General features: G+C 54.6%; 1 protein-coding gene and 1 long non-coding RNA gene across 2 annotated transcripts; one reads left to right on the forward strand and one right to left on the reverse strand.

Moving 5' to 3' along the window:
* The first annotated feature begins 5,669 nt into the window (after positions 1-5,669).
* On the forward strand, positions 5,670-6,546 carry LOC118005898. The gene is made up of 3 exons (XR_004677894.1): positions 5,670-5,730; positions 5,809-5,910; positions 6,154-6,546. It is a non-coding gene; the product is annotated as an uncharacterized LOC118005898 (long non-coding RNA).
* Positions 6,547-7,459: 913 nt separating this feature from the next.
* Positions 7,460-13,212, reverse strand: SHD (Src homology 2 domain containing transforming protein D). The gene is made up of 6 exons (XM_034996864.1): positions 12,779-13,212; positions 11,433-11,538; positions 11,166-11,354; positions 10,050-10,173; positions 8,719-8,838; positions 7,460-7,723 (listed from the first exon to the last, which is right to left on the reverse strand). The coding sequence occupies exons 1-6, from the start codon at positions 13,073-13,075 to the stop codon at positions 7,537-7,539; spliced, it is 1,023 nt and encodes a 340-aa protein (XP_034852755.1). The 5' UTR covers positions 13,076-13,212; the 3' UTR covers positions 7,460-7,536.
* Between the last annotated feature and the right edge of the window lie 319 nt (positions 13,213-13,531).

A 13,531-nucleotide genomic window follows, 5' to 3' on the forward strand; every position in this document is an offset into this window, starting at 1 on the left:
TTTCTTTCTTCTTTCTTCCTTCCTTCCTACTTTGCTTCCTTCCTCCTTCCTTCCTACTTTGCTTGCTTCCTTCCTTCCTTTCTTTCCTTTTTTTCCCAACACACCAAGCTCGATCCCACCTCCGGGGCCCTTGCACCTGCTCTTCCATCCGCCTGAATCTCATCTCTCTAGCATCCGCTGCGATTGCATATCAAAGGCCAGGAACTTGAGCTAAACATACCCCTTCTGGGGGATCTGATAGGCACCTCAGACATCTCAGGGGCCCAAAGCAAACTTTTCTTCTACTCCAGCCTTGCTCCTCTGTCAGGATCCTCCATATTGGCCCAAAGCCACCGCCCTTCACACAGTCCCTGAGGCTAAAACCTTGGGAATCTGCTACCGTCCTTCTTTCCTTTTCTCAATCCATTCGGCTGCTGATCGCTTTTTTCCAGAGTCCAGCCCCCGTTACTATGCTCGTGGACCCTCATCCCCCAGCCACCCCGAACCCCTCTCCCACCCCCACAGTCTGTTCTTAACACAGCACAGGGTGATCTTTTTTTTTTTTTTTTAAGATTTTATTTATTTGCGAGAGAGAATGAGATAGAGAGAGCATGAGAGGGGGGAGGGTCAGAGGGAGAAGCAGGGAGCCCGATGCGGGACTCGATCCCGGGACTCCAGGATCATGACCTGAGCCGAAGGCAGTCGCTTAACCAACTGAGCCACCCAGGCGCCCCAGGGTGATCTTTTTAAAAACTTTAAATTGGGGGGTGCCTGGGTGGCTCAGTTGGTTGAGCATTGACTCCTGATTTCAGCTCAGGGCATGATCTCATAGGGTTGTGACATCCTGAGATCGGGCTCTGTGCTCAGTGTGGGGGTGGGGTTCTGCTTGAAATTCTCTCTCTCTCTACACCTCCCCCTGCTTGCATGCTCTCTCTCTCTCTCAAATAAATAAAATAAATTAAAAAAAAAAAACTTAAATTGGACCATGTTTTCCCCTGCTCCCCTGGTTTCCTATCACACTTAGATTAAAAAGCAAACTGCTCCCTTTTCCCCACCTCCACCCTGTGGCCTGCAAAGCCTTGTATAAGCCATCTTCTCTCCAATTCCACTTCCTCCCTTTCTCCCCCTCAGTCACTCTTGCCTTTCTTTGCTCTTTGCCTTTCACTCTTGCCTCCTTGCTCTTTCTCCAACATACCAGGCATGGTTGTGCCCAGGACCTTTGCATGGCCTGCTCCCTCTGCCTGGAGTGCTCTTCCTCCATTTTCCTTTCTTCCCACCACTGGCTACTTCTTACCATTTCATCACCTCCTCTGAGAAGCCTTCCCTGACCACCCTCCATAAGTAGATTTTCTCTCATCTCATCCTCCATCAGGATTCTCACTTCATGACGTCCCATGTCTCTCTCTCTCTCTCTCTCCTCCCAGACTGTCAACTCCAGAGTGGGGCAGGAATTTCTGTCTGTCTCCATCACGTCTGTCTGTGTCCGTGGTGTCCAGAACAGGGCTCGGCACACGCAAGGCGATATTTGTGTGCCGAGAGCTGGACTGGTCATAGAATCCTCCCTGAAATCTCCCAAGTGCCGAAAGAAAGTTAAACCCATTTCACAAATGAAGACTTTGAGGGGCTCCTGGGTGGCTCAGATGGTTGGGCATCTGCCTTCAGCTTAGTCATGGTCTCAGGGTCCTGGGATCGAGCTCTGCTCATCAGGGAGAGAGCTCTGCTTCTCCCTCTGTCGTCTGCTCCCCCCCTGCTTGTGCTTTCTCACCTTCTCTGTTAAATAAATAGATAAAATCTTAAAAAAAAAAAAAAAAGACTTTGAGCCTCAGTGAGACGTGATCTTGCAAAGATCATGTAGCCTCAGCCCTGTGGGCTCAGTGGGGGAGTAAGTCACACACACACACACCAGCCTTACTCACTTCTTGTATCCCCTCGTCCTGCAAGGAGCCACAGGCCTAAGAGTGCAGCAGGAGCCCAAGTGGTTGCGGGTGACACGGGGAAGCCAGGTGACCTTGGCCTGCCAGGTGATACAGTCCCAAGCCTGGGAGCGGCTCCGGGTTGGGTGGACCAAGGACGATGTCTCCTTGTGTGAGCCGCACATCACCAACGGCAGCCTCAGCCTGGGGGTCTGCGGGCCCCGGAGGCTGCTTTCCTGGAAGGCGCCTGGCAGCCTCACCCTGCAGCTGGACCACGTGAGCCTCAACGACAGTGGGGACTACGTGTGCTGGGTGGCCGTGGAGATTCCTAAGTTGGAGGTGAAGCAGGGCAATGGCACGCAGCTCCTGGTGGAGAAAGGTATGGGAGCAAGAGGAGGGAAGAAGTGGGCTCTTGGAACTTATAGGATCTCAAAACTCTAGAATCTCAAATTCCTTCCTAGGAACATAAACTCTAAATTCTTCCAATGGGAGTCTTAGAAACAGAGATCCTGCAAAGTCAGGAACATCAAAATCTAGACTTGCAGAACCAAAGACATGCTGGAACTTATAATTCTAGATGAGGACTCAGCAAACATTCTGTAAAGGCCCACAGAGTAAATATTTTCTAATTTGTGTTCTACGTTGCAACGACTCCACTCTGCCATTATAGTGTGAAATCCTCCATAGACTGGACAGGCGTGAATGGGTGGGGCTAGGTTCCAATAAAACTTTATTTAAAAAAACAGGTAGTGGGCCTAATTGGATCCACAGGCTAAAGTTTGCTGAGACTTCTTCCTGAATACTGCAATCATGAAGACTCTTGAATACATGTAATTCTGGAATTTTGACTAAACACAATCCCAGAATCTTTTTTTAAAAAATGTATTATTAAAGTATCTCCGACATACAGAAAAAACGCATATTGTAAGTGGCCGGCTTAGTGGATGCTTTTGTCCATTTGGGCTGCTATAACAAAATACTGCAGACTGGGGTGGTTTGTAGACAGCAGAAACTTATTTCTCATAGTTCCGGAGGCTGGAAGTCCAAGGTCAGGGCCCCAGCATGGTCTTGTTCTGGTGAGGATCCTCACCCTGCTTGGTAGTTGGCACCCTTCACTTGGAGGAAGAGGCAGTGATGTCTCTTTTATAAGAACACATATCCCATTCGTGAGGGCTCAGGACCTAATCACCTTCTGAGGTCCCATCTCCTCCTTCCATCACCTCCAGGGGTTAGGACTCCACGTAGGAATTGCAGGGGACACATTCAGACCACAGCCTGAGCCCACCCCTTGTACCACCACGCAGCTCAAGAAACAAGACTTCCTGCCTCCCGGATCCCTTCCCCCCACCCATGCACACACGCATCATCCTGACTTCTGGCTGCATAGACTTATTTGGCTTGGCTTTGTGTGCTACTTAAGGGAAATCATAGAGTGCATTCTCTTCTGTGCCTGGCTTTTTTCATTCAACATTGAATCCCCCACTCGGCCAGAAGGTACGTCCATCTTGGTCATGCCGCAGCGGGATGCTCTTTCTCTTTGCTGTAGACCCACCACCATCCATCAATCCAATTTCCTATGGATGGGCATTTCGGCAGCTCCTAGTTGTTGGCAATCACGAATAAGGGTGCTGTGAACAAATTACAACTGGTCTTTGGCCAACACATTTCTGTTGTGCCTCAGGCAATTCTAGGATCTCGAACCACAAAACAGAATCTTGCAGTTCTAGAATCCTAGAGGCATAGAAGTCTAGGCTCTTAGAACTACAGCATTCTCAATGGGGAATCTTGCTCCTAAGGAGGCAAGAATTGGTTCTTGGGGAGCAACAAAGATTTTATTTTTTTATGTATAAAGCATAGATGTATGGGCAGTACATAGATTCACACTGTATCTGTGGTACTAAAATGTCATGGGGAAACAAAGTAAGATTTTAAAAGTCTCTTTGGGGGTGATAACGAAAAAGGGTTGAGAAACTGACGTAAAGGAATAGATGATTCTAGAATCTTAGAATTGCAGTATCTTAAATATTTTAAACAGGCTTTTAGAATTTTTCAGTCTCAGAGTCTGTTAGGACAGATAATTCTAGAATCCACATTGAAAGCCATTGATTCTCAAGGCTAGAAGGAATTTCCCAGTTCAGCTAAGCCAGCTGCCTCCATTTGGAGATGAGAAAGCGGAGGCCCAGAGAAGGCCTAGACGTGTCCAGCCACATACACGAGCCAGGGATGCAGCCAGCTTTCTCAAAAGCCCAGGTCATACACTCCCTCTACTCTGCATGACAACCCACTTTGGCCAAATGCTGCATAGGGCCTGGAGACTCCAGCAGACCCAGAGGGGGCTCGTGCTCTCTCAGTGGTTCCTGAGGGCCTCGGGCACATGCCTGGACCCATGAGGCAGGATGGAGCACCTCCCCAGTTCCTGGCCCAAAGAGATGCCCGTTCCTCTCCTGTTGGCAGGACCCTCCCACCGCCTGCCTCTAGGGCCATGCCTTATGGCTGTCCTGACTGCCCCCACCTTCTAGTAATGAGAGGGCCAATTACCAATTAGCAGAATCTGGATTGCAGAGGCACCAGGCTGTGCATTGTCGGCATCTGCAGGGATGCGGCCAGTCTGCCTCCAGCCACACACAGCTGGCTCTCCACTCCCCCCAACAGCGCTTGGTAGCCCCCAGGGACCAAAGCCAACTTTTTTTTTTTTAGATCCTATTTATTTATTCATGAGACACACACAGAGGCGAAGGCAGAGGGAGAAGCAGGCTCCCCGCGGAGCAGGGAGCCCGACGTAAGGGCTTGAGCCCAGGACCCTGGGATCACGATCTGCGGACTAAGGCAGACGCTTAACCGACTGAGCCCCCCAGGTGCTCCCCGACGCCAACTTTAAAACATACAAGGCGAAGAGGTCAGGAGCACTGGGCCTCATCTTAGTCACACCAGGAGCCTTTGGCTGGAGTTTATATCAACTATACAGACCTGGGAACATGTCCCCACTCTGCTGTTCACTTGCTGTGTGACCTTGGGCAAGTAACTTGACCCCTCTGTGCCTGTTTCCTTAGCCATGGGTTAGGTGAATTTGAAGTTAATTATATCCAAAGAGTTTATTACAGGGTCTGGAACATGACAAGTCCTCAGTAAACCTAAGTGATTATTTATGTCTGTTAGGCTGATTACTCAGCAAGACTCAAAAGGTCAGGACAGTATAAGCTTTTTCTTCCTTTCCTTTCTTTTTCTTTTTTCTTTCTTTTCTTTTTTCCTGAAACAGAAAAGGAAAGGGGAGCTGAGGTGAGCAACACCTTTGTTCAAAGCAAGGCACTGTTGCTGCCTGGGTGCATGACCCCAGGCAAGTGACTCAGGCTGACACTGTTTCCTTGTACGTAAAATGCGCTTGATGGCAGAGTTGAGCTCAAAATACAGGAGCCGTAAAGATGGTGGATCCCATGACCAGGATCGTGGAGCTCACGGTGGGAATGATGGAGCTCATGATGTCAGTGATGGGGCTTATGGGGACGAGAGGGCTTGTGATGGGAGTGGTGGAGTCTATTGTGGGGGTGATGGGGTTCATGGCAAGGATGGTGGAGCTCATGATGAAAAAAATGCATTCGGCGATTACTTTACAATAACCGAGCAAGGCAGAAATGGGCCGCCTCGTTTTTCAGAAGAGGAAACGGGTCCGGAGGGACACCTGCCCGGACTCCCGCAGCAAGGCAGGGGCGGAAGGCTGACGTCCCACTGGGATGGGGGGAGCTCTGAACGGTGGAGGCTGGACTCGAAGGGGGGCGCCCCCGAGACACAGGTTTCCTCTCTGCAGATGGCCAGCCCACGAACCAGACCCCGGTCGACTCAGGTGAGCCCCGGCCGCGAGCCCCGCCTCCAGCCCCCGCGCCCCGCCCCCCGTCTGACCGCCCCGCACTCCCCTCCCCAGGACTCCTGGTGGCGCCGCTAGTGGCAGGCGGCGTGGCCGTGGCCGCCTTCGCGCTGAGCGCCTGGGTCTGGGGCCGCCGTCGCAGCCGGCGCGAGGACTCAGGTAACCGCGCAGGTGGCGGGAGGGCGGCAGACGGTTCCGCCGGCGCCCCTGCCCCGCGTGGCGGAGGCGGGAACTGCAGCCGCTTGACCCGGACGCCGAGCGCGCCCCATCGGCCCCTTCTGGAAGGAGGGCGGGTGGGGCTGCGCCCGGTGGGCGAGAGCAGAGGTAGGCGGGAGAAAGCCAGGCTGTGTCGTGTGATTTTCCCCTCTTAGTCTGTGTCATCCCTCCCTCCCACCTTTGCAGGGCATCCTCTCTACGGGAACGTCCTTTACCAGCCCCGGAGCGCCCCAAAGAAGACTAAGGCGTGGCGTGTGGAGGGGCAGGTGCTGGACATCCCCAGGGAGGACCAGAAGAGTCAGAGCTTCTATTCCATCTCTTTGCCCCAGCCTCCCAGCCCCCAGCAGCGCCTGGCCCAGAAGCCTTGCCCCAGGCCCAGCCCCAGCCCCAGCCCCAGGTCGAGTCACCCCACATCTACCGTCGGCGTCTCTCCTGACCCACGCCCCTCTGGGCAGCAGTGGCCAAGAGGGCTCCTTGAGGTGGGGAGAGGACTCGAAACCCCAGAAGAGATCCCCTCCCACCAATGGCCACGTGAAGATGTGATTGATTTCCCAAAGAGTCAGGGAGTCCAACGGCCCAGCCCAAGACCCCGCCCTCATTACTATAAGGCCGGATTCCTCCCTCACCCGCAGGGCGCTCAATAAAGGCTTATAAAGGAGAGCCAGATTTTGTGAGTTGGGGGGTGTTAAAGATATCTGAGGGGTTGTCTGGGGGTTCCTGAGCCCCAGGATGGCTGGGGGACAGTCCACTGTGGTGAGGGGGCTCTGTGATGACTGGCCACCTCCCTCCTCTTATCTTTGGAGAGTCATGTCCAATTAGCAGAGAAGTGATGCCCCCGACCTCCACACAGCACCTTGAGCTGGAAGCACCCCCCTCCCTGGGTCGTTGTGGAGATGAAGAGTGACGGGGGACATCGGGGCTCCCTGGAACTCATCAGTCCCCCGGGTCTCCTGCCCGACTGTCACCTTGAAGTGACACCAGCTGGGATCAGCTCCCCTCCCCCACTTCTGCTGTTTCCATGGGGACAGATGTCCTTTCAGCATCAGGCCTCGGCTGCCTGCCCAGGTGTAAGGGAGGGGCCGCGTGGGGGCAGGGCTGGCCTGAGAGCCTCCCCCCTCGGTTTCTCCATCTTTGTATCTGTCTGTCAGCTGTGTCCGGGTTTTCCTCTGACCTCATACGCTCTCTCTCTGCCTGCCCCCAGCTCTCTTACTTGTGTTCCCCAACCCCCCCCCCCGCCGCCCCCATGAGCAATTCAGGCTTCACCCCCAGCTGGGGATGCCATTCCCCCCTAAGGGTCTAAGGGTCACTCATCCTCTCCTTTCCCTGGAGTTGGGATCCCCGCCTCCCAGAAAGGACACTTGAAATACACAATAACTTATTTATTTTCCAGGCCAGGGGAGTGCTTGGAGACACAATTCTGGTCCCTAGCACCCAAGAGAGGGCCAAGAAGGTAGCTCTGATGAAGACCAAGGGCCTGGAGGGGTGGCGAGTCTCTGGAAAGACTTGGAGCGTTTGCAGCCAGTGATTCTGGGCCCGCCCGGTGCAGGGCAGGGGCTGAAGGTGCTGGGGTCAGGGGGTCTGCATGACCACCGGGTACAGCAGGGCCAGATGCTCAGCGCCCTGCACAGGCAGCGGCCGGGAGCTGTAATGGAGGACCAGCTTTGGCACGCTGGCGAAGGGGCCGCTGTGCTGACCCAGCACGAACTGGTTCTCTCGGGTCCGTGCGAACTTCAGGTGCAGGAAGCTCTGGCTGCTCCTGGGGGACAGGCGTCAGAGTGCCTTGAGCACCCCAGACCTGCTCATGCTCTCCGACCCTAAGGCCCCCCCGCCGTGGCCCCCAGAAGCTGGTGGCTGGCATTCCCAAATATTTCTGCTAAACGGCCACTTGGGTGCCAAGCTCTGGGCTTGTTCCCCATTGGCAGGGATGCCTTGCCCGCCTGTCCGCTCTAAAGGCTGGGGTCCCTTTCCTTGCTTACATCTCTGGTGAGTTGAATGACATTGAACCTGGGAATGATCTTATCATCATTAATATGAATAAAACACTTCCTGTTGCCGAGACACTAGGCTCAACAATTCCTCTGTGTGTGTTTGTGTGTGATTTAATCATGGCAATATTACCATGAAGTAGGTGCTGTTTGTATCTTCATTTCATAGATGAGAAAAGCAAGGCCCAGAGAGGTTGAGGAATTTAGCTAAGGTAACACAGCTATAAAGTGGCAGAGGCAGGATTCAAAGCAATTCTCCAAGCCCTCTTCAATCTTGCCCTTTCAGGAATCTCACAATCAGATGCCCAGTCGAATTTTGGAGCTTGTTATAATCAGACACATTTAGAATCTTAGGCAGAGAAGTACGTACAATCAGGATCTCAAACTCAAATGCCTACAGGGCCACTCAGAGATTCTGGCCCCGAGAGACACTTCAACTTTTGGACTGCAGGAGTTTAAAGGAAATAATCTAGTTCCCCACCTCACCCACAACCTAGATCTACTGGATGGCTTCCACTCCGCCTTCTTGCATACCTCCGGTGACAGGGGGCTCACTCTTAGTTGGAACCCTGCCTGTGGCCTCCGTGGAAGCCACACCCTCTGGCCCACTGGTCCCAGAAGTCCCCTCCACGGTTCTGAAAGCTTTGCTGGGCAGCCATGGAAGCCCCGCCCGCTCGCGCCACCTTCTGCTCCCACCGAATTAACCCGAAAGCACGAGGCAGGTAGTCCTGTGAGCCTCGGTCCCTTCAGGGGGCTGGGGCCTCACCTGAGGGATAGGGAGCAGTCTTGGGGACTGGTCTCGCTGAGCCGCACGAGGTAGCTGCCTGCCTTGCAGAGAGACAGGAGGTTCTCGGCATCTGCCCGGCTCAGTGGGCCATGAAACCACCTAGAGGGTGGGGGCAGATGTCTCATAAAGGGCAATCCCCCTGCAAACACCCCCTGGGGGCTGGTGCAGGCACAGCCCTTTCCAGGACTTGTGAGCTCCAGGCAAACAAGTGAGAACAAGTCCCCTGGGTTTCTCAAGGGGAGCCCAGTTTTCAGGCAGACACGGTTTTTCCCTGCAAGGCAGCTGAGCCCAGGTCCACGTGGAGCTGCTCCCTCCAGTTCAATAGATACAGCTGACCTTGATCTTTACAGTCTCCCTAGGTTAGGTCCCCAGGGTCCTGTTTCCCCTTCCCTAATCCCTCAAGTTGAATCACTTGCATCTGGCTTTCTAGAGATTTGCCACAACCCGTATCCCCACCCACCTGTTCCATCCTTTACTTAATATTTGTACTGAATGGACTCCGAGAGAGGTTAGCATTTGCGAGCAAGGTCTCACACACACAGGAGCGCCAAACAGACTTCGCGGGTTTTGTATTGAAAGAAAACTGAACAGAGAAGAAACGTCTCCCCCTGTACTTCAGCGTTCATCAGTCAGTTCTGTATGGCCCACCTAATGGGTTTGGGAATAACTGTGATAAACACACCACGGTATCTTTTGGACTGGAGGGGTTTAAAGGAAATATCTAGCTCCCCACCTCATTGGGCTGGGCTCATTGGGCTTTTAGGGAGTTCCTGGAGGAACTGCTAGGCTGGAGAGACACAGAGAAGGCCCAGACCCTCCCAGCTGGTGCACCTCACTCCAGCCCAAAGTTGGGACCCCCTCAAAACCCTGCTCCTCTTAGTTCCATCCCCAGATCCCCTGGGGATGGGGATGATTTCTCTTTACCCTCAGGCTCATGAGCGTCATCCAATTAAACGGAGAACATCCCCTTTTACTCTGAGCTGGGCACCATCTTGGGGGTTTTGAGACCTAGGTTCAGAGAGGTTAAGTGACTTGCCCAAAGCTACACAGCCAAGAGATGCAGAGCAGAGATTAGAACCCAGAATCTGATGCCAGAGGAATGAGACACCATGTGATTCTGCTTTGTACCTAGGCTAGGTGTCTGACACAGGCAGGCTCTGGCGCCCAATGAAGATAGTGGAAGAAAGGAATGAAGTGAATGAATGAGTCATACTTCCCCCAGCCCCCCAGTCCGAGGAGTGGAATCTGCAGCTGGTACGGGACGGAGAGGGATTCAACCCGGCTCCTCCAACGTCAGCTTCCCCACTCACGGCTGTTTCTCCAGGGGCAGGGCCGGGTCCACGCGCTCTGCGGGCTGGGGGCTTCTGGATGGGGGTCTCCGGAGCTCTTTGGCTGAGCCTGGGGTCCTTTCCCACTCAGGACTGTCAAACTGCACTGGAGGGGGAGGGTTAGAGAGGAAAGGGTTAAGTCCAACCCACCGGGGAGGGGCGGGGCCGGGGTAAGCCAATGCACTCTCAGTAGGAAGGCGGTGCCAGTTTGGGCAACCTATCAGAATCCAGGATAGGAGGGGCTGGGTTTAAGGGCTGGGTAGGATTGGTCCAGGAGCAACCGATCAGCCTTCAGAAGAAAGGGGTGTGGTCACTCCTAAGTGTGGTGGCTGGCGAGGGCCGGCCAGTTCCACGAGGGACGAGGGATGCCTTAGAGGGATGGGTTGGTCGTTCTGCAGATTCTGGCCAAGCCCTAGAGCTAGACCCCCCCGCCCCAGGTGTGGACAGGTAGAGTGAGGCACTGAACCCCAGTGTCCCTCCCAGTCGTACAACTTCTGGGGCCAAGCTGGGTTCGCACAACACTTCCTGGTCCAAGTTATTTTATTCTTAAAGCTGACCGTAGTACTGTTACCCTTTTACAGAAGAGGAAACTGAGGCCACAGACTTGTCCATGCTTCCCCAACTCAGGACTTGACCCCAAGCCCACCTAATGATAGTTACTAAGAAATGCTACCCTGTCCCCCCACAGCTCCGTGTGAGCACTTTCTAGCACCCAGTTTACATGCTCCCTGTTCTGTAGCTGCTATAAGGATCCCCATTTGATGGGTAAGGGAACTGAGACTAAAAGATAAAGCACCTTTCCCAAGTAAGTGACACAAATCCAGGTCTACCTGATGCCAAAACCCATCCCTATATTACAGTGAGCACTACAGGTGCCCTAAGGAGTTTCTCTCCTCAAGGAAGATACAAGTTCTCCTAGGAAGATAAATTTACAATTATCAGCCATTCACACTTTAGTGAGAATGAATAAACTACCAGAGTGGCAGGTGATTAGGGTCTATTTTATAAGTTGAATCAGAGGATATGACCAGAGCAGGAAACTGAAGGACATGGACATTCAGGGCCTGGGGAGGGTCAAGGCCTGGGTCGGAAGGGCACCTGCAAACGCCTTGGAGATGTGGTCTTTCTTCCACTCCCAGGGCTGGTCATACTCATCCGCAGGCCTCTCATCTTCCTGAGGCAGCCGGCTCTGGCGAGGTCTCCTCCCAGAAGGGGCCCCATCTCCTGGCTCTTGGTCCTGCTCCTCATAGGGAGTGTCATACAGCTGCACCCCCTTGCATGGCAGTTCTGGGGGGCCAAGAACACTGGTCAGCTCCCACACCCACCAGGGACCCGGTCCCTTTCCCGAAAGCCCTGCTCACTCACCGCTCACAGCTCGCTGGGCATCATAGGGCTCCATGTAACCATCATCTGAAGGTGGTGGGTGAGGCTGGGCATCAAAGGGGTCGGAATACTCCGTGTCGAGTTCCAACTGGAGAGAGAAGTAGAGAAGTAAAGGAGTGGCAAAGGCTGGGGTGGGGGGGACCAAGCCCAGCCATAGACACCCCCTCCTGTGTGATGGTGCACCTCTCTGGGTCGTGTAATTCTTCCCCTCCACGAAGCTCATTGTCCCGGGGTAGGGAGTCCTCTCTCCCACCCACCAGGGTTTGCATACAGATGCCAGCTTCCCCGCCTCTCTGCCTCCCTGACGCACAGCCCCACCTCCCTCCTTCAATAATTTTAATGTCAGGGTGCCTGGGGGCTCAGTAGGTTAAGCATCTGCTTTTGGCTCAGGTCATGATCCCAGGGTCCTGGGATCGAGCCCCATGTTGGGCTCCCTGCGCGGTGGGGAGCCTGCTTCTGCCTCTCCCTCTGCCTCTCTCCCGCACACCGCTTGTCCGCGCGCTCTCTATTTCAAACAAATAAATAAAATCTTTAAAAAAAATAAAAAATAATTGTAATGTCTATCAGCGGCCAGCGCTGTTCTAAATACTTCACATGTTTCCTTGTAATCCCAACACCCAGTAAGTACATTAGCCCCATTCTACAGATCAGGAAACCAAGGCACAGAGAGGATAAGTGTCTTGCTAAGGGTCACCCAGCTGGTAAGAGGCAGGGTTTCATCCCAGGTGGTCGGCTTCTGGAGTCCCTGCCTCCTCCTTCCTTCCTTTGTGCTCTTAATCACTGCCCAACACAGCCTCCTCAAATCCTTCTCTGTCTCCACGGAGGGTTTGGGGTCGACTCCCTGATCCTCTGGCAAAAATACTGGAAAAAGCATGGGCATTGGAGGCAGATCTGGGTCAAGTTCTAACAAGCTAGGGCCATTGTGACCTTTGGCCAGTTGCTCCTCTTCCGTGAGCCTTGGTTTCCACTTCTGTGAAATGGGAATCGTGACAGAGGAGGGGCACAGTGGTGGGGGTTCCAAGGCTTGCTAGGGGAGTGACTCACTCAGATCTGTTTGGGGAAGCTGAGGGGAGGGGACTAGAGGTGGGGAACAGGGAGCAGGGGACAGGGGGACAAAGCAGGGCCAGAGAGATAGTGGGACAACCAGTGCTGAGCCCTGGAAAGGGACAGAAATCAGACTCCACTAAGCAGGTGGGGGTTTGGGGAGTGTCTGGCTGGTGCCCCCGCCTGCCCCATAAAACAAGGTTCCCCCACATCCAGGGAGCCCAGCCTGGCCCGCCCCACCCAGTCTCCTGGGGCCACCCAGAGTCTGGGACTTAGCCACCCACCTCTTCCCCGGGGCTGCCCAGCAAGACCTTGGCTCTGGCCATGGCCGCTGCCTCCACCTTGATAAGCCGGTGCTTGGGAGAGTCATACTTGGCGCCTCCGAGGCCCTTGGAGTCCCTGGGGCCGGCGGGGTCGGGCTCCAGGCGGCTGTCTGAGTCCTCATAGGGGTCCTCGAAGTCCAGATTCTTCTGCTCGCGGTAGGCCCTCAGGATGTCGCTCTCCGTGTAGTCGGGGGTGGGCGGCTGCGGAGGGGGCCTCCGACCGCCAAAGCTCAGGTAGTCCCGCAGCCACTTGGCCATCTGTGCGTGTGTCGTGCCAAACCTGGCCACTGTCAGAGGGGGACCCACATGCCCCCTTCCCGGCCCCCTTTCTCCGCAGAGTCCCCAGGGAGAAGGAGGGGGGCAGGAGGGAGGGGGAGGAGGAGAGAGAGGAGGAAGGGAGAGGAGAAAGATCAGGTGTGTCCCTTGGCTGGGCTCAGAAGGCAGTGAGAAGAGGAGGGAAGAAGGAGACAGAGGGAGGAAGAGGAGGAAGGAGAGCAAAAGTCCACCTTAGCCCGGCTCCTCAAGGACGGCGGGGGAAGGGGGCGCCCCGCAGGGCCCTGAACCCCGAGCGCCGGGTGGCCGGGCCAGGGCGAGGGGCATCCGCGGAAGCGCGCGGAGTTTCCGCGGGAAGCGCGGTCCCCGTGCGCGGCTCTGCCGCCCGCCGCCTCCGGGAAGCTCCGGGATTCCCTTCTGCGGCCGGGAGTCGGGGAAAGC

The sequence above is a fragment of the Mirounga leonina genome, unplaced genomic scaffold (assembly GCF_011800145.1).
Source record: "Mirounga leonina isolate KUSES-001 unplaced genomic scaffold, KU_Mleo_1.0 Mir_94, whole genome shotgun sequence".
Taxonomy (NCBI): domain Eukaryota; kingdom Metazoa; phylum Chordata; class Mammalia; order Carnivora; family Phocidae; genus Mirounga; species Mirounga leonina.

Coding starts and splice junctions, on each gene's coding strand:
- SHD (XM_034996864.1), bottom strand. CDS start 13,075: ATGGCCAAGTGGCTGCGGGACTACCTGAGCTTTGGCGGTCGGAGGCCC. Junction 10,174..11,165: donor CATCTCCAAGGCGTTTGCAG/GTGCCCTTCCGA, acceptor CTCCCCCTCCAG/TGCAGTTTGACAGTCCTGAG. Junction 8,839..10,049: donor CTGCCCCTGGAGAAACAGCC/GTGAGTGGGGAA, acceptor CCCACCCTCTAG/GTGGTTTCATGGCCCACTGA.